General features: G+C 43.2%; 1 protein-coding gene across 2 annotated transcripts; it reads left to right on the top strand.

Moving 5' to 3' along the window:
- The first annotated feature begins 1213 nt into the window (after positions 1-1213).
- Positions 1214-23749, top strand: C8B (complement C8 beta chain). Of its 2 annotated transcripts, none has more exons than XM_026105986.2 (12): positions 1214-1413; positions 3003-3129; positions 4248-4389; positions 5762-5903; positions 8188-8320; positions 9220-9414; positions 11901-12141; positions 14325-14453; positions 15706-15869; positions 18008-18161; positions 19386-19454; positions 21552-23749. In XM_026105986.2, the coding sequence occupies exons 1-12, from the start codon at positions 1322-1324 to the stop codon at positions 21701-21703; spliced, it is 1740 nt and encodes a 579-aa protein (XP_025961771.1). In that variant the 5' UTR covers positions 1214-1321; the 3' UTR covers positions 21704-23749. The 2 variants fall into 2 exon arrangements, with proteins under 2 accessions (XP_025961771.1, XP_025961762.1); XM_026105977.2 differs by having other exon boundaries at positions 1234-1413; positions 2976-3129.
- Positions 23750-24494: the final 745 nt, after the last annotated feature.

Here is a 24494-nt window from a genome sequence, read left to right as displayed (position 1 = left end):
ATTCCTCATTCCCATAGGAACAAATTAAAATGTAGTCTCTGTGTTATGGAAGCACCTGGATGCTTTTTGCCCAGGACAGGCAACTATGGTGTTAAAAGCCACATTTGCACACAGTAAGAGACTGTCCCTACAAAGAGCCTTTCTGCTTGTCTAGCAAGATGAAGGAAGGTGGGAAAAAAGAAGATACTCACCATTTTGTCCAGTAGGGAATCTGAGGCATCTTCTTCAGAGAACTTTTCTGTCTTTCAGACACTCAGTATAGGTTAAGGCTAATTAGACGAATCAAGGGAAGGACTGTTGTCCCTCAAGAATTGGGAAAAGCCTTTATGCTTCAGATTCTGCCTCCTTAATCATGGGCTGTACCTAAAGCTAGAAGCAATGCGGCTGTGAAGGCCACCTTGACAGGCAATTGAGGAAAAAATCTGCAAGGTTTTGCAACTCCTGCTCTGCCTTTGAAAGCACAGCTTAACTGATGGAAATAAGTCCTTGGTAAGTCCCTTTCCCTAGTTAGGTGCATTGGATTATGAGAGAGAACGACTGCCATGACAACGCAGTAGCTAGCAAATGCCAAGACCTTTAACTTGCTTCCATGGACTCACGGTGTTGAGTATGCCTGGAGCCTGCATCTCCTGGCTCAAAGATAAAAGAAAGCACCAAGAAGTAAGGAGTAAATGAGACCATTGTGTAGGAGAGAAGGGAGAGAACAGAGAGCCTGGAGAGGCTAAAGTGAAATGCTCGAAATACAAGAAGCAATCTCTTCTCACCACTTCTCTTTTGCTCATGAGCTTCTAGGTAAGTCTGGAGTTTCCTGCCCTTTGATACCTGATGCTTGGGTTTTAAAGCTGCATGGACCCCTAGCTTATCTAATCCTAATGGTTTCCTCTAGAATTCCTTTGAAAGACAAATAGGCATTAAAATCAGAAATGAATAAATGGTTTTACACTCTTACCTGTTTCTAGAAAGCTGCATTTAATTTACATATTGCTATCCTCTTGACTGTTTCCTTTGCCAAGACTTGAGTGTTTTATTTCATTTGTTGAAATATCCATTTTTTTCAGTGTCTCGAAAGGAGCATTACAATGAAAGTGTAAATTGCTTCTGAGCTGGTCTTCATTTTCTTCCTCCTTCCCTAGCAGAAAGCTGTGTGCTAACAGTTACAAAGTTTACCTTGTGAATTTGCCAGGTGGTGGGTCATCTGTTGTTTACTGTGCGGAAAAATGACCTAGTAATTTATCCTTTTCTACTTGAACCATTTTCAAATCCCCTGGCAGACTGAATCGGTGTTGGGGTGATTTCGAATTGCTGGTGGTACCTGGGAATCATGAGTACATCATGTTCAGCATTTACTTTGTACACAGTCAAACTGTTCCTATTTTATGCTGTCCTGAGCTTCCTAAATGTTCATTGCTTTAGGTAAGTGAATATTTCTAAAGAAATGTCCATGCAGTGATATGATAAATATTGGAATTCAATACTGGCTGTCTGCGTTTACAATGTATAGCAAATAGCTGCCATCTTGAGCTATTTCTATGCTTCTAATGAACAGCAAAAAACATTGTTTAGAATTTAACATAGTGCAATGTGTCTGATTTTAAAAGGTAATCCTGTTTGATAAATCTGATACGATAAAGCATTAGGGTCGTGTTGTAACATAGTGGAAATTGGTTTGCAAAGCACAATCACCTAATGTGCTGGCTGCCCGACAGTGTTGGAAAGATGAGGTTTCAGGTATTGGGGGGTATGGACCTAGAAAGAATCTGGCTAATATTTGTTCCATTCTCTAATAGCTTAATACAATTTGCTGTTTCAGAGGACTGTGGTTAATCAGTGACTGTAATGTTTCAGATCTAACTGAATTTTTCCACTGTTCTCTGAACTCTGAGTTCTGATTTCACGCATCAGTAGGCTGATGAGTTTTTGTAATTCCTTTATTCCATGCAATTTTGAATATGCAGTAACGGGAGCCCCTTGCCAGGCACTAGATCATATTTAAAGCTTTAGCCGATGCTATTCCTTACCTTGGTGAAGGAATTGGGAACACCAGTGAGGTATGAAAAGAAAGTAATTGTCAGTGTTTTCCTGCATACAGGGAATAAGAGTATTAGGTGCTAGAAGGAAGGTATTTGTTTGGGATGAGGATTTAACCAGAAATACTGGATCCACTGAAAGACTAGGTAATGTTTTAGCTGTGGCATCATGGAAACCTTGGAGACCGTTGTCACGTGACATGGTGAGAGAGTGGCTGGGGTGAAGAGTTGAGGCTCATACTCCAAGTTCATTACTGGGATGAATGGGATTGATGGGTTAATAACTCTTCATGTGAGTTGAAAATAGAGTATAAGACTAGTGTTTCTGCCCAGCTTGAGAAAAAATAGCCTACTTGCCAAATAGAGGTACTTAAGTCTGGTTTTCAAAAACGCCGCGTGTACGCCAGTCGTTTGTATTGTGACTGGTGCCTGTCATGGAGGTGTTTGACCTTGGAGTTGTTCGTTGTGTCTGACAGTGAGGCACTGAAATACTGTCCGTACAGCAAGCAGCAGGTAGATGGGGAGAAGGGCAGGAGCTGATGGCACGGATTTTGCTACTGGCCGCTTTGCCAGGTTATTTTGCAGGGCTCGTGCAGCTTGAGATGAAGCCCAGGTTGTTGGCACCTCTGCTGCTACCCAGGCTGGCTAAATCGAACGTGTGTGCTGCAGCCACCCTCCCGAGTGCTCTGCAGGCTCTGCCCTGGGGCTCAGAGTGTTGTATAGGGCTGGATCTACTCTTGGGCGTTGAGGAGTGGACAGGTTTCATACAGAATTGAAACCAGTGTGAGGTCAATACTGAAATCCAGAGATTGCATTGAAGAATCAGCGAAGTCTAAAAAGAGTTAATTATTTTTGGCACATAAACTTCCACATGTATAGGTGGAGTCGTTCTGTCCTCACAGCTCAGTGATCTCGCACGCTGAAGCTGTCATGTGTTGTTGAATGTAGTGGTGAAAAGGAGTCCCTTAAATTCAGTGGCACCAACGCGAGTCTGGCCAAAGGCAGGTGGGCCCGATCCGTGAGCAGTCTGCCGCAGCCCGTCGACTGTGTGCTCTCCAGCTGGTCCTCATGGAGCCAGTGCGATCCCTGTCAAAAGAAAAGGGTGAGTATTTGTGGCCTAAGCATGAAGGCTGGGAAAACAGAAGGTAAGACCTTTTCCAGGCCTTGTCTTTATTTGTGCATGGGGTTGGAGAAACAGCCGGAGCCGCCGAGGAAAGCACTGGACTCTGCAAGAGCAGATGTAGGGAAGGCTGCAAGCTTTTGCTTTCAGGTGGCCTTTAGCTCTCTTCAGCTCTTCACCCACGTGGTAACTCCAGCGATTCTCCAAGCTGTCCTGGGAAGGTGTAAGCTCTGGCTCGTTGAAAAGAGGAGGGAAGCAGAGTCCTTCAGAGGGGCGCTCTGTCCAACACTGTCATTTTCTTCGGGGGGTCCTGTTAGTGTGAGGCAGCCTCACTGCTAATGGACCCCTGGGGCAACTGGAGACACTCAGTGCCTTTCAGGATTAAGATGCTTTTTCTGGTCTTCCAGTGAGCATTTTCTACCCAAGGAACCCCATCAAACTGAGGTAGCGATCCTAGTAGTGGGACTGGCAAAGCGCCCCTTGCTCCATACCACGCCAGGCTGGCTAGAAGGACCCTGGCTGTCCCCTGGCTTCAGCTGGGCAAAGTCAAGCTTCATATCAAAGAGTTAATCCTAGTAGCTGGAAAAAGGAAAGAGGGATAACATATTGGATAGAGTAATTGACTATTTCACAGCAGTGTTGTGGGTGGACAAAAATCCCTAATGATACAGAGGAGCAAGTGATACGCAGACAGAAAATAACAAGGGATGTCGTTACCAGCGTTAATTTAAAGGGAGGAAATAAACCTGAATCCTTCCTTATTCTTTCGAATACCCACACTACCCTGTCAGGCTCATTTAAACAAACTGTCAAATAAAAGCAAACTTCCCTTCATCCTTTTTGCTAAGGATGAAAGGAAGTTTTTACTTTACTTTTTTACTAAGCATCCTTGCTTAGTAAAATTAAAACTCTCCCAGATTAGAAACCTTTCCAATGAGGTACGTTACTAGCATCTCATTTCTCTACCCTGCCCATTATTTTTTCTTAAGGCACTACTCTTAGGTCAGATTTCCCCAACACAAACTTTCATTTATTAACTGGGGAACCATAAAACTCATGATTTCTATACACATGAGTCAATATCTTTTATTTCATCACAGTACAGGTTTGCCCGCCTGGAACAACCTTCTCAGTTCAATGGAGATCCGTGTGATCATTCTGATAAAGAAACTGAAGACTGTGTTACAAATAGTCCTTGCAGAAATAAAGTTAGATGTGAAGGTTTTGTATGTGCAATTACAGGTAAGTGCTTACAGAGTGAGAAATGATGGTGCTCAGTTGACTTGTGTGATAACACCACCCTGAACTTTCTGCTTCCGCAAGAGTTTGCCTGGCTAAAGAGATGTCAGAAGTTGACCCAAGTCCATCCATGCTTGTGTTGTGTTCGCATCAGTGCTTTGGAGTGACTCTGTTAGCCGGTGTCAGTCTGAAGCATGTCTTTAAAATCTCCAAATAGGAAATTAAAAAATGGTCATATTGGTAAGATCTGTAACGCAAACGGATCAAACGATCTGACAGCAACAGCGCAACATGTGCCAGGCATCCCTGACCCATGCCCAAGAGCACAACAGCTTATTGTGGTGGCCCTGGTAGCGTTTCCCTCCATCCATATGAATGAATGATAAGTAGAGGACTGTCTAAACAATGTGGGGAGGCAAGGCAGCAGTTAGCCACGTCCAAAACTTGCTCTGCTGATCCCTAGGAGCAGAAGAGCCCAGGACAAGTGGTCCATGGAACCACAAAGTAGGGAAGCACCTAGAGCAGCAGATTGGTAGGATGCAGCTGGAAAATCATGTGCTATGGTGAGAAGGACTAACACCCACGCTCGTGGAGCACTTCCTGCTGCCCTGCTGGTGACGCTCGGTCCCTCGCTTGGTGACGGTGGGTCCCCAGCAAGCACCCTTGGGTGCTGAAGAGCTTGGGCGGCTGAGCGTGAATGCTGGCCTCCTCCCGGTGATGGGCAGCCCTAGTCCCTGCTTGCCTTCCCACCTCTGCTCCGCTGTTGCGCCTGTGCAGCAGCCAGGGAAGTGCATGCAGGGAGCAGGGCACTGAAGCGAAGGGGAGGCAGATGGCAGGCAGAGGTCAGCACCGGTGCCTGGAGATGGGCCGAAGCTGGTGCTGGTGCACTCCGCTTAGCTGCTGAGGGAGGAGACAGGAAAGCCACCTTTGAGCTGTGTCCCCAAGGCAAATGTCACTTTGTCCATGCTAGTTTTTTGGTGGCACTGTAGAAGAGGGATTCTATAATTCTGGACATAAAAGGGGGGAAAACTTATACCAGGTCTGCTGAAAAGTTTCTGTTACATCAAAAAAAAAATTTTTTTTTTTGCAAAAAAAGAATTTCTATCCTTTTTTAGTTAAGGTTTTTTTTTCCCCCTAAGTTGAACAAAGAATTTTAAAGTTTTGAGCAAAACTGAGCAGATGGAGTTTGAGGATTAAATATCTGCATGGAAAACCTCTGACAGAGAGGAAATATCTTCCAGGTAGTTTTGAGCAATGCATTGCAGCAGTCTCTTATTGTAATTCTAAACTCTGAGCGAGGGATTGTGATTTTGCAGTGTTATCACTCAGAATAATAATAGATTATTTTGTAAGTAATTTACACATTGCATCCTAGGAAGATGCATTACACGGAGGCTGCTTTGTAATGGGGATGATGACTGTGGGGACCAGTCAGATGAAAAAAACTGCAAAAAAGTATTTAGAAAATGTGACCAGAAGATGGAGCAATACTGGGGAATAGAGAATCTGGCAAAAGGGTAAGTCAATGACTTCCTTAGTGGGAACTGTTTTCTTATTTAAGGGTACGACAGATTTTATGAGGCCTCAAACATAAATATTGAACTGAGAAAAGCTGTCCCAACTGCTGTATCCAGGGATTATGATGCAATAGTCCCTGGGTCCTCATCCAAAGCCCAGCAGGAAAATTCTTATTGATTCCATCAGTATTTCAGAAGGAGACGTGGTGAGTAAAAATCACAGAAGCACCCAAGTGTATGTGGTGCGCAGTGAATCCTACAGAGAGAGCATCAATCAGCTCAGTCTGCAAATACGTCCCGCAAGAGCCTTTGCATGTGCTTTATGTTGCCAAAACTTGTAAAGTGAGAGAATACAGAAGTGTAAACTACAAACACTTCTAAAATATCTACAGGTATGTGCTTTGTCCCACACTTCAGAAATTAATAGGTGAGGTGGATTCTGTGTTCCAATTAGTTTGCACAGACGTAAGTATAATTAGCCTCTGGCCTAATTCAGTGTGTGGGGAGCAGGAATGTCATGTCCTTCAGGAACCAAGAGATCACTTAAAAATTTGGGTGGTGCCTATGAAGTCACCTTCATAGGGTGACTTAAATCAGCATCTTGGATTGCCTAAACTCTGAACCTAGCTATGGATTTGTATTTTGCACTGTATTGGTTTTGGCAGGGCCAAAATTTCTTGGATAAGCTTCTAACAATAGTGGAAGATGGTGGAATTTTTGTCCTTTGCTTGAGTGGGGCAGGATTTAACCCGTATGTTCACAAGTGTCAGCTTTGTGGGGCTTCAAATCCACACCTGAGCTGATGATCCAGCTTTCACTGGTTCAGATTATGGCAACTTTCTGTAAGATTCTACTGGGTGAAGAGTCATCATCTCTCATTCGGTGGGAAACACTGCTTTTAAAAAAAAAAAAAAAAGAAAGAAAAAAAAATCACATTGCAAGGAAAGAATGATAATTTCTTTCTCACTCATGGGAGACATGGCTGCTGTGCTTGTCATTGCTCAAGCTTTGTACTTCTGAGCTTAATCAAAATTAAAAATAATGTCAGACAATTACAGAAACATGCTTCTCATCTCTTTGAAGCTCCAATTGCTCAGTAATATGCTTTTAGTGGACTCCCCTGCTTTTCAGTTTGTTCTAAAATTAGAATCAATATTTTACAGCTTCAGAGACATTATCATGCAAGTCTTTCTCTCCAGAATGAGGAGGGGCAGATCTAGCAGAGGCCTGGAACACTAACGGGGCAAGAAATTAACTCTTAGCAATATTTTTCTTTTTATGAAGTTTCTGCTAACGATTCTTGTTACTGTTTGAATGTGAGTTTGTGGAGATTAGTACCGTGTCCTCAGCTGGGTGCCACTGGGGTGATGTTAGGTTGTCCTGACAGTGACCAACAGAGAGGTGGGACAGAACCCACCATCAGTGACTGGGAAGCAAATGAGCCTGGTTTAATTCCCCCATCTGAATAGGTTGTAATGCTGTATCCTTTCTGGATGCAGACAGGTTACGGTTACTATCCATTGTCCATCGAAGTCAAAGAAAAGCTTCCCAATGACTCTCAAGCCACTTTTATTAAAAAGATTGCATCAGCAACTAGACCTTCTTCCAGGACAGATCTTACTCTTGTCCAGTGACCTGTGGTTGATCCTTGACCAACCAGGCGAATATGACTGATAAACCAGAACAAAGAAATGTGAATCAAAGATGCGCCTAGATTGATGAAATAGGCGGCAAACCATCCTTTGAAGACCCTGCTGGATGCTACTGTGTTGCTGCCAGCGTGCAGGAGAGCTTGGGGTGTGCTTGAAGCACCTGGTCAGGCTGTTTGGCTGGTGCGGTCTCTGCTGCTGTTCCTCCTATAGAGCTCCTCTATACCTTCCATTGCGGTGCAGGAGCCTCTGCTCACTGCTCTCTACGATCTCCATGGCTTCAGCACAGTAAAGGGTGCAAGTGTTGCCAGTGCTGGTGGCAGTAATGCTCTGGTGTCACTGCTAGTTGGGTAGATGAAATTGTCCTTCTGTAGGGAATGCTATATTCAGCAAAGTGTCAAAATTCAACGCTGTGTTTTGTTTACCTGTTAGGCAGTTAGGTTTTGCTGGGCAATTGAACTGTGCAGATAGCGGAAGAGGCAAAGCTTTATGTCAGAGTTCCAAAATAAAGAAGGACAAGACAAAGAAACCTCAGCCAAGCAAAACATCCTTTTGGCTTTCTCAGCCATGCTATTTGCTCTGCACCCCTAAATCAATGCTAAGCTTAATATTTTGCTACTGTGACTCCTATACAGGTTAAATATTTTCACAAACGACTTGGAAGGATCAGTTCTTGATCACAGGTACTACGCTGGGGGATGTTCTCCCCATTATATTGAGAACACAAGATTTAGAAAGCCATATAACGTAGAAAGATACACCCCAGAGGTAAGTGTCAGATTCTTCTTCTGTAAATATACATACGTATATTCCAATAATTTTAGCGCATACTACCAATAAAGCTTCATTATTAAATCATTTTATGAACAATTGCAAAACTGGTGAGATCAAATGGAATAAGACTGAATTTAGTCCTACTTCTAGAATGTCATCGTACCACGTGCACTATATGAACTGGGACAAGTTCCCTTAAATGAAGACCTGTGTGAACTGAAATAGATGGCCAAGTTTCCTTGGTCCTTCTGATCGCAAAAGCTGAGCATAATCTTCCCTGTTCCATCTATACAAGATGAAATCATCCAGTGGGAATTGTGACATTAATTTTCAACACAATTGTAAAGTGCCTGGAGAGACCCACTACAAGAAAGCTATCAACATGCAACAGCTTAGTGTTTAACAGCACACAGTATGCATTGTGTGAAAGCCTAGGCACCTCAATCATTTCCATAGAGCTTAATCACCTGCAATGGGCATCAAAGATGTACTTCAAACACATCATGTATTTGACCTCAATGCTCTTGATGACTTAGCATGATATTTCTGAGTGCCCATCAAGAAACCTTTTCCTCTTCGAATTTTAAGCTTGTTTAGACTTTCACTGATGCCTATGTTTAAGATTTCAGTTTCTTTGCATAAGATTGACTTATTGACTAAGCCTCGGGTCCCTGCAGTATGGAGGAGACAGTAGCTTCCCTGCTGCTGTAAATGAAGTGTTCTTGAAGTCATAGTGTTAACAATAATAATGCTTTGCAATTATAAAAGGCTTCTCGTCTTCAAAGTGCAAGCTTTAATTCACAAGTATATTTGTGTCTGTACTCCCTCCCCATGCTTCAGGTATACAATCACTATGCAGGAAACAAAATGTGTTGTTTTTGCTTTCTGTTTAGACCAAAGGCAAATATGAATTTACACTGACTGAATATGACTCCTACTCAAGTTATGAAAGTAATGTCCTGAAGGCAAAAGCTTCACAGTCTAGCTTCAGCTTTGGTATAAATCTACATTTTTTTGAACTTGGTTACAGTTCTAACGACAGGAGGTTCAAGAAGTTCTTTCAAAGGATGAAAAGATTTTCTTCAACCGTAAGCACTGTTGCACTTAATTCTCTGCTACCACATTCTCTGTTATTTGTGTATGTATCGATTTGATCCCCATCATCAGGTCAGCAGCCGTGACTAGGATAAATGAAATCTTTCCTCCTGATTGGGTTTTGCAGTCTGTATTGGTAAAGTGCTTGGCCACAGCTCCTTAGCTTGTGTTTACAGCACCCGGGAGCTTTTCCATTGACGGATCAGCCAGGAACCAGGCTGCCTAGGCTCTAAAATCAGATGAGATTGAATGGAGTCTGTCCAGCGTACTCTTGGGCATCCATGGTTAGGATATGAGAATGTACCAGATCAGAACAATTGTATCTCCCTCAGCGAGGAGTAGCAGATGTCTGGGAAGAGTAAAGGAACGTATGAACAAAAGCATGCTGATACTTCTTCTGAATGCCCTCCTAGCTTTAGGTCATCAGTGCTGGGGTGGTGCTCAGACTGACCCAGAAGTCCTCTCTTTGTATTTAGTTGGTTTGCCCCATGGAAATGTTGGAATTACATCTGTTCATACTAGCTAGGAGCCTGGCCAGTACAGTCATTTAAGAAAATGAAACTACAAAACATGTTCAAATGACCTCCCCTCCACACAGTAAAAATGCTAGTAGGAGATGTACAAATTGCACTTCTAACCAGGTCTGTGTGCTGCACACCAGCAACACGGTGTTGTGCCCGTTGACATGCCAGCCATTAAGGGGTTCATATCTGTCATACCAGCCTCTGGGCTTCAGAAGTGAAAATTAGAGGTTTACCCAATTGGATACTGTTCTTTCAGCAAAAGAATATAAAACAGGACATTCATTGCACCAGGCAAATACTACTCAAAGGGAAGCCACAATGGTAAATTACTTTTAGCTAATGAACCCTGGAGTCCAGCATTCCCTCTGCTCTATGGGGTGAGCTACACGGAGTAATTTGGAGTTGTGGGTGAAAGAAGGGCATATGGGATTTTTTGAGGTTCTAGGATTTCTGTGCCTGTAAACACAGTCCAGAAAGCAGTCTGTGGCATGAATAGCTGTTGTCTTTGTGATCGCTGCGGAGTATCATCTCGCATGTGAAGAGCCATTCCTCTTTCAGGTGGGTTCAGCAAGGCAGGAGCTGTCACTTTAGTAAATGATAATGCAAGCAAAGAGGCTAAACTCTTCAACTGTAGGGCAGCCTTGACAAAAATGTGGAATGAAAACTGCTAGCAGGCCTTCCATGGGTTTAATTATAGACTAACACATGCCATTTTGCTTTGGTTGATGTGATATATCTGCTGAATACATCATTCATCAGACTGGGACAGGCACAACACAAAATACGGATGGCACAAAGATTTGGTCATAGCTGTGATCTGATGTGTGCTTTAAGCTGGCTAGAGATGCTTTAATCTATAACTCCTAGGGCTGTTTTATGAGATTAGTTTTGGGGTTATGGGCAACATCATTTGATTTCTCCTTTCCATCTGTTACTGCTGTAAGCAAACCAAGCTCTTGTCAATGGCTTAATAGTAGCACTGATCTATGTCTCTCGCCTCAGTATACAGTGCATTCAGGAATGGGACTGTTCCTTGTTGCTAGTAAATTTGCATTTGCTTCCAGCATTTGGGAACTATTCCAGGGAGTCTACTAGAGACACTTCCCATGATACCATCTGAGGTGTATCTATTGCAAATGCTTCTCATATCTGTGAGGAAACCCAATGCTAAAACTTGATTTTATTATTTAAGCTGCAGAGTTCTACATTAAAACCCCATTAATGGGCTTCTCCTGCTGACCCAAACAACTGGACACTAAATTCCTTTGGACATGGCAGAAGACCTGTTCTGTTCCTGACTTCTATGCCAGAAAGAGGAGATATGAAGATATATATAGACATGTACACATACATGTCTATACAGATGCATAAAAGTGTGTGCGCATGCACACAGAAGTGAATTTTCCTCTTTCCTTTCAGTTTTGGTAATGGCAGGTTCTGAGGAGTATAGGTATTAATCTGGGTCAGCCAGAGAATGACCATTTCACAGATAAATCAACAGGATTTCAGGCTTCAAAATTTTTCAGGAAAGAGGTTTTGGAAGAAAAGGGCTGGTGAACAGTGTTATAGATAGAGCACTCTCCTGGGATGCAGCTTTTTGTCCTTGCATCTTCAGTCTGTCAGAGCAGAGTCTTGAAACTGGGTTTCCCCAAGTCCCAGTTGAATGCCTGAGCTATCACCTAACCTGTAATGGGTGTCTCTCCCTCTTCCTTCTCCTCTCTCTAATAGCCTGCATATATATCCTGGTCCTCAGAAGTTTGACTACTAAAAGTTTTTTAAGGTTGTTTTTTTATTTGTTTGTTTTTTTTGCTAGATTAAAAAGATTACAGTTGTAAATTGTTAAACTGATAAATCCTGACCAGCGTAAGTGTTTAATGGCAAAGAATTACACTTTGTCAAGAGAATTACATCCCTCATTTCCTTTGGATTCTCTTTTGTGTCTGCATTTCATGTAGTCCAGTAAATTTATTCATGCCCGCTCTGAGCTGGATGTTGCCATCTATAAGCTGAAGCCGCGGGCCCTGATGCTGCATTACGAATTCATGCAACGGCTCCATCAACTGCCCTCAGAGTACAGCTATGGCGAGTACAGGGAGCTCTACAGGGACTACGGGACCCATTACATCACTGAGGCTACTGTCGGTGGCATCTACGAATATACCTTAGTTCTGAACAGTAACGAGCTCCAAAAGGCAGGTATGTGCAGCCGATACTTGTGAAAAAGCTTTGGGGCTAGATCCAGCCTTTCTGTGTGAATACCCTTCCGCAGGCACCCAATGATGACTCGACTTTGAGGACAGAAAAGAGAAGGTGGAAGAAGTCAACAATGTTTCAAAGAAAGCCTGCAGGAAATATTGGAGGAAGAGTGTTTTATGGCTGCAAATAAAGAGCCTGGTTTTCAAGCATGCTCAGCATCATGGGCTTCATCTAGCTCTCAAGCTGTGGGTGCTGTCAGTTAGAAAAAGGGCCCAGTAGCAAGTATTTTCTGTTACGGTTCCTGGAAGCTGACAAGATGTGTAGATGAATGAGAGTCACATAGCTTAACTCTTTTGTTAGCTTTGAAAATCTTCATCCAAGTTCTTTTTCCAGTGCCTTTCAAATGACAGTTTTGAAACACCTTTAGCCTCCAGAGCTTTTCCAGAGTGTAGGAAACAGTAAATAATTTGCTGGGTGACTCTTTTGTCTGACATTGCTCTTGCTCTTTGACTCTGGCTTCCTTTTCTCAAGAAATGATGATTGTTGTGTAGGATAGAGAGAGCTGTGTGACATTAATCAATAGCTGCACTCTCTTATTTATTCATTGGCATGGGAGACTGAGTAACTGCCTTCACTGTCTATTTGCAAAAGCATTTAGTGGACTCTGCTGTGTTGCACTCAGTCTGTTTACTCTTCTGCTGTCTAACAAGTTGCTAGGTTATGCTATAGTCAGATACAACCCAGAGGGACAGAATTTAAATTTGTATTTCAGATATTCAAAACATTGCCACTGTCCAATTTCTCAGATGTTACTGGGACCCATCACAAGCAGTATTCAGTTGCACATGTGAAATAATGTACTTTTTTGTTTGTATCAAAACACTGCCTAAAAGTATATGCTGACCTAGATCAGGATCCTTCAGTATTACCAACATTTTCCACTATCCTCACTTTTGAGCTGGGCTCTAAGTTCTCACAGCCATTTGATAGCTGGAGACAAAATTTAGGCTTCTCCCTCTGAAGCTCTTATTAGGACTGTACTGGTGTGCTCCAGCACCACTGGAGATCAAGTCTTCTTTTACAGGTCTAACATCACAAGCTGTGTCGCATGGCTGTTTCTTGCGCTGCTCTGTCATATAATCCAATGTGCCCGATGTGTCTGTGTTGCCTGATTTGGTAGTTTGTGGGACAGCAGGCAGTAGAGAGGTGTGGGCTGTGCTAGGTGCTGTACGAGGATGTCATCAAATAGCGGTTCCTGCCTTCAAGTGCATATGGACTAAGAATATCAAGAAGGGCTGTAGTGGCTCAGTCCAAAACTCAGTACAGCCCTCTTCTCTGTTTCAGAAAGTGGCCAGTATCAGATGTGAGGGGACAGCGTAAGAGCAGGATAACTGTATAGTGATGCTTGCATTGTGAATCGATGCGATCTAGAAATGGGTTTAACTCCATTGTGTTAAAATGCAAAGAACTGAGTAAAACCCAGGGGATTACAACAAAAGCAGCAGGAAAGGAGAAGAGACACTTGAGTGTACTATTTGGTATTTACCATGATATCTGTCTAAATATTCTTGAATGTCAGAATAGCAAGGAGTTTGAGGAAGGACTTTGGAGGAGAACACGTGGTGGATTTGCAGATTTTTAGGGGTAATGCTTGTATGTAAGGAAAAAAATTATAGTAGAGCTGCATGGAAAAGCTTCCATGAAACAATTAACATTTTTCTGTTAGCAAAGGACTGGAGATCAGGGCTCGCAAAGGGAAGACAAGTTACTTCACCTATTACCCTTTAAAAGCCAGGGTCTTGACTGAGGGGATGGGTAATATGTAACCCTTTGCTGAAGATGTTTGGCATTTAAGTCAAAGAACAGGTTCCTAGCTATTGTAATTTCACATAATCCAGTGGAGCTGTGCTGGTCATGAAAGGCCTCCTCTTTCAGCGTTTGCCTTGTGTTTGCACTTTATTTTAGAGTTCCGTGAAACAGAGATTTCATTTCCTTTCACATAGATGTGGTAAGCATCCCAGTGAAGGTTTCTTCATCTTATCTCCTTTTTCCTTAAGGAAAAATACTTAGCAACTTCTATTTTCTGGGGATATTGAGTTAAAAATAGTTAAAAAAAAAAAAAAAAATCCTGAAAATAGAATGGTTTTACTTATAACACTGCAACGTTTTGGTGTGCATTTAAGGTTATTCTCTGAGCGATGTCCAGAAATGCGCACAGCATGGCTTTAACATTGGTGCAACTATCAAATTCATCTCTGTGAGTTTGGGAGTTGCTGATGGCACCTGTAAATCCCTTTTAAAAGAAATTGCAGGTAAGCATGAAACGCTTCTGTGGCTTCATTTCTAGCTTTTGTCATGATGAAAAGAGGATTTTGTGATCTTGCCTGCTTGAGGGACCTCCCTACGCCCTCACAGGGACTTTTGAATCTGTTGGCCAGCCTCCACCAAGTTTAACAGAGGTAGATGTCTCAAAGCTCTTGTTTTCTTGCAAAATTTTCTTTGTTGGGCAGAGAAGAAAGATCTTCTCAGTGTCCCCTCCTCCTTCCTAGGGAAAGAGCGGGGCAGATTAACTGTTGCCTGTCTGGTTTGGGCTGAGTGACCAAAGACCAGCACCAGCGTGCTGCTTTCTGCACTGCGCCAGCTCAGATGGGGGAAAGCAGGCAGCGTGCAGGGAGGTGCCGGCGTCGTGGGAAGTCCTCTAGAGCCACGACGGGAAGCTGGGAGCATTGCAGCAGCGGGAGGGTGCAGCTGAAGATATGTGGAGGAGAACTGGCAGTATTAATGGTGGTGAGGAACTTTGCGCTGTGGAAGGACCTTTGACATTGTAAGTGGCTGCCATAGGCAAGAAATCAGTGGGGAGAGACAGGATACGTGAGAGGAGGATGGGGTTATTGCTGCAAGGGAGCATGAAAACCAGGCGTCAGTGGTTCTGCGGCTTGTAAGAGCAATTCGTTCTTTATGTTATGACATTTTATCTTCCATTTCTCAGATGAAATAAGTCCGTCCTCATAAAATGAGCTTCGTGTGTTAATGGAATTTGATCTCACCCCACTAAAGTAAGCAGGACTTTGACTCCTGCCTGCAGCGGGAGCAGGCGCAGGTCCATCGCTCCAGGTGTCACAACCTCTGCTGGCTGGAGTTTCTAAGTGCTTTCTGAGTGTAACCACACAGAAAGATCCTGATCCATTAGCTCGTGATCTAATTACCTTATGGTGATCTAATGGTCTTATAGGCTTTGAGTTAATCTGCTTAATGTTTCTTTTGACATTATTATAAATGAAAGACAGAAAAACTGCAGTCTGAATACCACAGCCCTTCTGCCAGCCAGACTCCCACAGGAGTGAAGCCTATGGGAAGGCAGGGAAAATTTTCCACAAACTGGGCCTGGCTGTTCATTTGGCCATTGGTTCATTGGTATGTGACACACTTGTGGCCTTTCTCCTTTTTCCTCTCAATGGGATGGGTCGTTTACAGGGGTGTTATGCTGCTAGTTTACATCTTATTTGCAATCCACAAAGAAACATCCGAGCAGAATTGGCCAATTTTCTGAATGCGTGTTTGCAGACAGCACCTCCAAAAAACAGTATGTGGAAGACTTCCTCGCCCTTGTCCGTGGAGGAGCAAGCGAACACATTACCACATTGGCTTTCAAAGACCTGCCGACTGCTGCGCTGATGCAGGAGTGGGGAGATGCTGTGCAATACAACCCTGAAATCATAAAGCTGAAGGTACTGTGTCCATCGTTCATTCAGCCTCACTTAGCTGAGTGCCTTGGAGAAGTGTATGTTCACATAAATGGGATTTTAAAAAAACAGGGCAATTTCGAAGGCAATTATTAGAATTGTATTGTGTAACACGGTGCCTCTAAGAAGGTATATTTGGAGGATCTGAGTTTTGCTGGATTAGAAAGAGTGGTGTAGTTGGAAGTAAGTGAAGTAAACAGATTTTTCCCCTTTCTAATCTGGCTGTGCAGATATGATCCCCTGCTGCCTATGAAACAACTCAGACTGTCCACTTTTCTTCTTTATCAATGTATTGCTTATCAAAAAAATAGCTGTTAGCATAAGTAGTCAAATTTAATATGAGGACATCCTCTTTTTCAAATTTCTCCTATCTTCTCTGATTACCAAGGACTATTTAGCAGCAACTGTCATCGATTCAGAATGTCAAGAAGTTCACTGTAAATGCCTGGATGTTTGGGCAGCTTAGCTAAACCTTAAAAATAGGCCGTGGTGGAAACTGATTTTGTTGTTATTATACAGTTGGTTTTATTACAAAATTTAATTTTAGACAAAAATATTTATAGTTGTAAAAGATGTTTGCTTCTCCTTGAGAATTCTTTAATTTCATTAAAAAAGAAGAGAGGAATTCTAAGAAATTTCAAGCAAAGCAAAAATCAGCAATTTGGAAATTCTGCCAGTGCCCATCTGCCACTTGCTTCAGCAGATGTGGTTTTCCAAAGCCCCTGGTGCACTGTGGATAGATGTTCCTCAAATGTACGGTGAGGTGTCTCAGCAGGAGAAAACAGAAGTGATATCTTCCACACAAGATCCCACCTAAAGAAAATTTTCACACAATAAATTGCGACGTTCTTCCTTGTCTTGCCCTTTGATATCTAGCCTGACATCTGTGACCATGCTGTCCAGTGAAAACCACAGACTGATGCAGTTTGGATTTGCTATCTATAATCTTTCATTTCCATACTGATATCCCTGTGGGGCTTGAAGATCAAAAGCACCAGCAGAGTGTGACTAAATGTCAGACCAAGAATGCTTAGTTAGGGAAAACTAAAGCAAATCAGTTCATAAATCATCTGCCGAAACGACTTGGCAGGTCAGTCTTAAGGTATTTCCTTATTTATATGATCTGAATTCAAAAAGCCAAAGTATGGATCACAGGTAATTGATGAAGAGTGAATGTACAGGAACAGGAAAAGAGTGTGTTTTTTTCTTAAAACATTCTTCTATTTCTAGTAGCTTGAGACGGTCATAGCAGCACTGTTATCTTTCATGCTTACTGTGTTCCAGTGTCCCGTATAGCAGATCTGGTATGTAAGTAGTTATATAGCAAGGATGGGAACTTGGGATGGACCCTCTAATGACACTTGCCAATGTCATCTCACCAGCATCAGTGGATGCATGCCAATTTATAGGCCATGCTTCAACTTTTTCTTGTTCTTGGAAAAAAAAAATTAGGAGGCCAAAGTCTCCTTAGTTTCTACTGCATATCCACTGCGTTGTACATCCCGTTATCTTCAGCCAATGCAAAGACCACCAAGCCTGCCTGCAGTATTTATAGATGAAGATGACAATACACTCCCTTTTGAAGGCAGTGGAAAGCCTTCCTTGGCTTCACAAAAAGAGCAATCAGCTTTGAAATACAGCAGTGGTTAAGCTGAAAGTGAAAATATGGATGCCCGTGAATATATGCATATGGCCCTTCTGTGCAGCCGTCTGAGGACTGAAGGAACTTTTTTGTGGGTGGGTTTTGGAGATCCTTTTTAAGTTGTGGTAAGAGAGCACTTATTAAAAATCTAATCAAGTCTGGTCCAAAATGTCCAAATTGGGAAAATGGATGGGAAAGCATTTAATGAAACTTCTGTGAAACTTTGCCCTGTTTTCCAACTAACCCTGTAGCTGTTGTATTTCGTTATGCATTTGAAAGTTCTTCGGTATTGTAAACCCATGGGAGGGTTCCTGGACGTTGCTGCGTCGTTGTTTACTACCTTTGCGCCGATGCTAATGGGAAACCTGGTGCACGTACCACAAGGCTGTTATTTCCCTTGCCAGCCGTGCTCCCACAGAGCTGTGCCATGCTCGCACCATGTTGAACTTCGAAATGAATGCAGTTTCTTCCCTCCCTTTAGGCACAGCCCCTGTATCAGCTGGTGACTCCAACTGACTTTGCTAATGCGATGGCAATAAAAGAAAACATGCGACGTGCTCTGGAGGAGTTTGAGCTGGAGAGCAGTTCCTGTCGCTGTGCTCCGTGTCGCGGCAATGGAGTTCCCATTTTGAAAGGTAGAAGGTTTCTACGCCGCTCGCCTACCCTCTGAGAGAAACAAGCGGGGAGTTTGCGAGGAGGAAGGAAGCTTAACTAGTAATCTGCTCTTTAGTTTCTCCTCTTATTCCTGTTTCAGGTGGTGAAAAAATGTTTAAGTCGCTTTTTGTAGAATGCCACCTTTTAGTAAAGACACTAAATCTCAATTATGCATTAAAAAAAGTTGACATCTTTGTCTCCTCCTTTGCTTTTAAGATTGCTTCCATCTTCCTAGAGCAGTGCCTACTGTCTCAACGTTAATTAGTGTTTGTAAAAGTGTTTTGAAGATGAAAAGCACCATCTAAGTGCCAAGCACTGTTATCGCTGTCACCTCCCCACATTTCTAATAGAAGCTGCCCTCCTTTGGAAGCAGACTGTGATTTAAAAATGAAGGAGAAAAATAATTAAATTGAATCAAAACTACACTGCCTAAACAGAGATACAGGATGTGATGAGAGCTTCTAACAAAAGAACCATTTTTTCAAGTGCCTAATTCCAATCTGCATCTGCAAAAGTCCTGATGAGAGTCGTTATCATCTAAATGAATCTAATGCAGACACGATTGCTTCAGGTACCAGCTAGTTGATTGTAGCACTTAAAGGACTCCTCTCATGATTACACTTGTTTAAATAACTTCTTCAGGATTTGAGTCATGTTAGCATTTCATTTAGGATCTTCTCAACGAGAGGTTTTAAATGACCATTATTGTTAGTAAGTGGAAGCTCTGATCTGGAGTCCCGCTGTGGGAAGCACAGACCAGTCCTGGAAAGCTGTAGTAGGGTCACACAAATTCTTCCCCTGGCAGAAAAGCTAGGTGAAAAGTGTCTGTCCTTGGTGCTCGTTCTTGGCATGGCCAACAGTTTGCTCCCCTCTCAGCTCTACCAAAAAATACTCTTTGGAGGGGGCAGGGGGACTACGCTGTAAGCTGGTTTGCTGAACGGGTGCATCGCTGTAGCTGAGGGACTGTTGAACTGCAGTGCAGAGCCAGAAACAAATGGCTGGAAAGGCAAGAGGGGCATCAAGGTATTCACAGTTTCACTGCTTTATTGCTATTTTATGCTTTTACCACTGGAGAAAAAGGCTGATGTAATTTCACCCACTGTTCCTTCCCCACAGAAGATGAAACACTGAAAAGAAATGGGTGTCTGTAGGGAAATGTGGCTTGAAATGAAGTCCGTAATCCCTCCATCTCTGCTTGCTTTCAGGAACTGAGTGCGAGTGTTTATGTCCCCTTGGCTATAGTGGCACTGCCTGCGAGATCACCAAGAGGGAAGGTAAGAAGGATCTGAAGACAGAGGAAAGAAGGGGAGACTGGCTCTGGTAAAGGGGACAAGGACATGGCCAGTGCTGTGAGCCCGTGTCTCCCCTTGTGCTGGTATTACTGTGCTATCGTGGCCCAGGACAAGGCAGGCCCAAGAGGGAAAGCCAGACACGCAGGCTGAATCCTGTAACTCTAATGTCAAGGGATTTGCCGCTGACTCAGGGTGCCAAGCAGCAAGGCTGTCCCCTTCCCTAGAGGGTTTATTGCCTGGTGCTGGCGAGGCAAGGATGGAAACGCTCTCTGCCTTTCTTAGCCATTTCTGAGCGCCTGTAGGAGCAGGGTCCTTCAGCACCATCGCTGTTTGGTGAAGACAGGCACACCTACGTGTGCTCGAAGTACCTCTTCTCATCTCTCCTCTGAATCCTTATCGCCCCTTCCAGGCTGATGTAGTTCACTGAAGCCCCTCTAATTTGACAGCAAGGCCGTGTCTGCGTTGCAAGGAGAGGACGAGAAAGTCCCATATGGTCGTCTTCTGTGTAGCCAGCTCTAACGTGGGTACAGATAGTCCTAGCTGTACCTAGGAGTGATGTGGGGGAGCTGACTGGGGGTGTCAGCTGATGGATGGGGAGAAATATGCCCAGGGCTGGCTGTCCCCAGTCCGTCCAGCCCAATGCACTAGGTTAGGCTCCTGCAAACTGACAAATACGCTTTGGCTTTCCTCCCCTTGATGAGGGGAAAGGTGGTGGGTAGATAGTGGAGAAGGAGCTAGTCTGAGGACTGTGAACTGATGGCATAGTCATAAGATAGACTGGTTGGCTATGACCTCCGGAGCTTAATGCACTGGAAACAGAGTTTAGCACCAAAGTCTAATGCTGCTTTGCACTCAGAAAGAGGTGGCTTTACTTTGGCAGTTCAAAGCCGCATAAGCCTTCCTTGCAAGTATATCAAACTATAAACTCCTACCTGATTTAGAATCCAGGATGAGCCCCAGGTCTCCTCCAATAGCTCAATTTCTTAAGTTTTTCTCTTTGATACAGCCAGTATGTTGCAAACTGCTTTTCCTCAGATATACTACCATTCATTTTAATCTTAAAATCTTATTATGTTGTTTTGAAGCATTTACTAATGTTTCCTGGCCCCTTTGTATTGTTTCTCTCTCCTGACCGGTGTTCTTAACTCCTTCTGGTTTAGTATGGTCTGTGAATTTAATCGTTCTGCTGTTTACTTCTTCCAGATCATTAATTTAGATGCTAAATAAGACCAGTTCTCAGGCATCCAGAGCTCTGGCACCATCCCACAGTTTGATGCACTGCGTTTATCATTGCCCTTTGTTTACCATCTCTTATCCAGGTTTCATTCTGCATGACTGTGTCCTGTCCAAGGCTGGCTGAAATACATTTTAAGACAAGATTTCACAGAGCAGAGGGTCAATTTCATAGGTGTTTCTAAGCAAGTCCATGGAGTCTTAAACTGCGGAGTCACTTACACCTTGTTCCAGTCTGCTTCCCACACGTGTTATCGCCTCCAACCCTCCCAGAGGCTTGCATCCATCCACTTGTCACCACAGAACTTCCTTTTTCACTCCCCCTTTCTTCTTCTACGCAGGGCCTCTGCATTGGGCTCCGTGATTCTCAGGACTTTGAATTTCTGTCACTCACATGCTCAGGGTCCAGAAGAAAACAGTGTAATAGGAAAAGCAATGGATAGAAAGCTGAATATTCAAGCTGTTGTTCATTGAACAAGAACATGCTAACATTTCCCCCAGCACCTCAAATTGTGGCTGACACAAGTTTAGTTGCTCTTTTTCTTACGCAGGCTTGGAATGGGTCAGGGAGAGAAATGGACTATAAGCAAATTTAAAGCTAATTGATGTTTTTTTCCCTTGTCCCTGCTGTATAAAGTGTAGTTTGAACACACACCAGAAGTGCTGAACCAGGAATTAACATCTTTAAAACAATCATTCACTGTTAATTACTCAAGTATATTGTTAGTGGTGTGGCCAGGGGCATATCTGTTTGTGTTTAAATATGATTCATGGAAGCTGACAGCTCTTCCTGCGGAAAGAAATGCCTTATTCTGACAGTCCTTTCTGGCTTTGGGTTTTTTCCAGATGCTGCTGTTAATGGGAACTGGGGCTGCTGGACTAGCTGGTCTGTGTGCTCAGGAGGGCAGCGATCAAGAAGACGACAGTGCAACAACCCTGCACCGCAAAACGGTGGTTCATCCTGCTCAGGGCCAGATGTTGAGACAGTTACTTGCTAGAAGGAGTTATGAAGAATGTACACGAAAGAGATGAACAGTTTACTAATTGAGTGGGAATGTGTTAACTGACTGGCTTACTAAGTTAGCTTAGCTCTGCTTGTGGGTCTCATCCTAAGTGCATTGAAGTCAGAAAAAATTCAGAAGGAATTGGGACCTGGGTGTCTGTTATGGATCCTGTCTGGTGGACATAATTTGCAGTTGTTCCATGGGACTGAATGTGCTTACCATTCTTACTATTTTGACTTTCTTGCAATGGGTTAATTGAGACAAGCTTCATCTCCTGCATTATTTGGTAGCTGTATGATTATAAGTTTTAATCTTTTGTTCCTGAAGGTTCCTTGAGATAAGAAAAGACTGTTTGATCTCACATGCGCCAGAATGTGGGCTAATACGCAGCTTCTGTGAAGACAGCTGTGTCATGTGGAGCAAAATACAGCATATTAAAGTCTAAATCTCAATGACATTTAAAGCACCTGTACCTCACTATCCCAGTTTCCTATTTTTTTATTTAATGTAAATTGCCTGTCATACCAGAGATTATCTTGAAGGAGCGAAAACTGAATTGTGAAGAATATTCTGGTGAAACCAAGGTATTGTTGGCTATATAGGAGTTGTATTCTTAGTGCAGAGATGAACTTCCTCCTGTGGATTTCTGAAGCAGAGCAAATACAACCTGATCCACTGAGATACACTCATGTGCTTGTTTCCTGGAAAGAGGAGGGGAGAGGGATGCTACTGGGTGGGGAATTGGAAAGCAGCTGCTGCTCCTTCTGCTGCTTGGGGATATCGAAGGGTAGGAGCGATAGGAAAGTCTGTACCTCATGGACCCTGAACAGCAGCTGTCTCCCCAGGAGTCCAGGACCCTCCACGGGTGCAGGATGAGCAGCAAGCTTTTATGTAACTCTTTGGCATGAGCAGAATACATGGAACATTTTGGAACAAAGATAATTATGCACCCCTCAAGTCTTCTGCCCTTAGCAACTGCCTCTGCCAAAAGCTGGCTCAGGTTCATCTGTTGATTCCGTGAAAACCTGTATTTCAGCAGATGCATTGCTATTGTAGTCAGGTTAGGGCATCTGAGACAGGAAGGCTTTGCTGTGAAACAAGGCACAGCCAAAGGAACGGCGTGCCCTTTGTCGCTGTCTCTGGGCTCTGAAGTCATGCATCAAAATCCATCTCGAACAAAAGAGAAGCTTGGAACACTGTGCACGACTTCATGGCTAACCTGGGTGGCTTTCTTCCAGGGACTTCTCTCCCAGTGCTTTGTTGGTGGTTAATTTTTTTTGCAAAGACATTTGTTGAGGGCATGCTGTAAAATAACTAGTGATAACTGCTCCAGGAAAATGAAGCAACCAGTACAAAGGTTTTCAGTGAGAGTTGTATGTCTTCTAGCATTTCTGAGGTCAAGCAGTCTTCCAAGGGTTTTTAGCAATGCTGTTGATGATGTGTTGGTATCACCAGTTTCTCTTTGACTGACGTTGTTTTAATGTAATTCTTGCAAGAACAGCTCAGGCTCTCTGACATTTGAACAATGGAACATGCATTTAGTTTTCATTCTCGTGACGCCTCTACACTTATTGACAAGGTTTCTGTGACAGCTTTAAGAAAGGAAGAGCACATTGCATATGTAAAAGAAGAGTGCTCTGTACTCATAATGGGCTACCTAATTGAGCTGCCAACCCAAAACATTTCTGTTATGCGCTATGTAACTATTATTACTTGTGTGATGGAGGTTTGCCAACAGGTTCATTCAGGGTCATGTTCACAGAGGTCACTGCTTATGCGAAATATAGTATGCTTTAGTGGTTTTCAAAGGGGCACTGTGAAGGCTCTGTAACAGAGGACTCTGATCACCTGTTTTGAACAGCTCATAGGTGCCTGTGAAAACATGTGCTGCGTTGCAGTTGCCTGCCCTTACTGAGAAGCATCCATGTGATCTAAGACACTTTCTTCCGGTGAGCAAAGTCTCTTTTGTAAATTCGATCACCTCCGCTGATCATCAAGCTGTAGTAAGCAGTTCGATGCAACCCCATAGTGCGTCCATCCCCTGCTTCCGCGAGTAGAGCCACATGCAGTGACCTGAATTCAAACGGTCCCTGATCAGAAAAGTCAGGATTTTTTGAGGTGGCAGTGCCTGGGATTGGATATCATTTGCAAGGCTTTTTGGAGGGAAAGAGGAGAGATTTGACAGTCTTCAAGATAAGCAGGATAGTTTAACTGAAGTATGATTTCAGTAGTGGTTGAATATTGATCCCATAGGCTACAAGCCTCCCACAAAGGACTTAACTGTCTTGTCCTTGTGATTTTGTGCTTTGATTTGTCTAACGAATGAGTTATTATGACCTGGAGAGTAATAAAAAAATACCATGCTGAAGCTTTTATTGTTTCATTTTGGTACATACTAAATTTTGGTACCATCTTTTACTGGTGTTTCTAACTTCTGTGGGGGTTTAGTTTAATAACTCAGGTACAAAACCATGAGAAGGCTGCAGACAGGTGTGCGTGCTCTGCACTGATGGCCCTTCCCTAGGCTATTTCCATGCTTAAGACTGATGTTTTGATGGGCTTTTTACATCCCAGGTTATATCCCTAGCCTAGACCAGAAGTGTCATCTTAATACCCACCTTACTAAGCCTGAGAAATGGGCTGCTTTAAACCTGCACTAGTTCTGCATCAGTTATTCTGTGACCTGTGCCTCAGCACTGCTCTACATTTAACAATGCACTGTTGGTACTTTCCTTGTGCAAACGGCTCATGGGCTTAGCAAAAAGAGGTGAGGTAGTTAACTGTG

The sequence above is a fragment of the Dromaius novaehollandiae genome, chromosome 8, assembly GCF_036370855.1.
Source record: "Dromaius novaehollandiae isolate bDroNov1 chromosome 8, bDroNov1.hap1, whole genome shotgun sequence".
In the NCBI taxonomy this organism is placed as follows: Eukaryota; Metazoa; Chordata; class Aves; order Casuariiformes; family Dromaiidae; genus Dromaius; species Dromaius novaehollandiae.
Note: the sequence above shows the minus strand (reverse complement) of the source record. Positions and strands in the feature narration are given on the sequence as shown.

What these genes read in the sequence shown, in the direction of transcription:
- C8B (XM_026105977.2), top strand. Translation starts at nt 1,322, where the DNA reads ATGAGTACATCATGTTCAGCATTTACTTTGTACACAGTCAAACTGTTC. An exon ending in TAACGAGCTCCAAAAGGCAG is followed by an intron (nt 12,142 to 14,324) that starts GTATGTGCAGCC and finishes TGTGCATTTAAG; the next exon opens with GTTATTCTCTGAGCGATGTC. An exon ending in TGGAGTTCCCATTTTGAAAG is followed by an intron (nt 18,162 to 19,385) that starts GTAGAAGGTTTC and finishes GCTTGCTTTCAG; the next exon opens with GAACTGAGTGCGAGTGTTTA.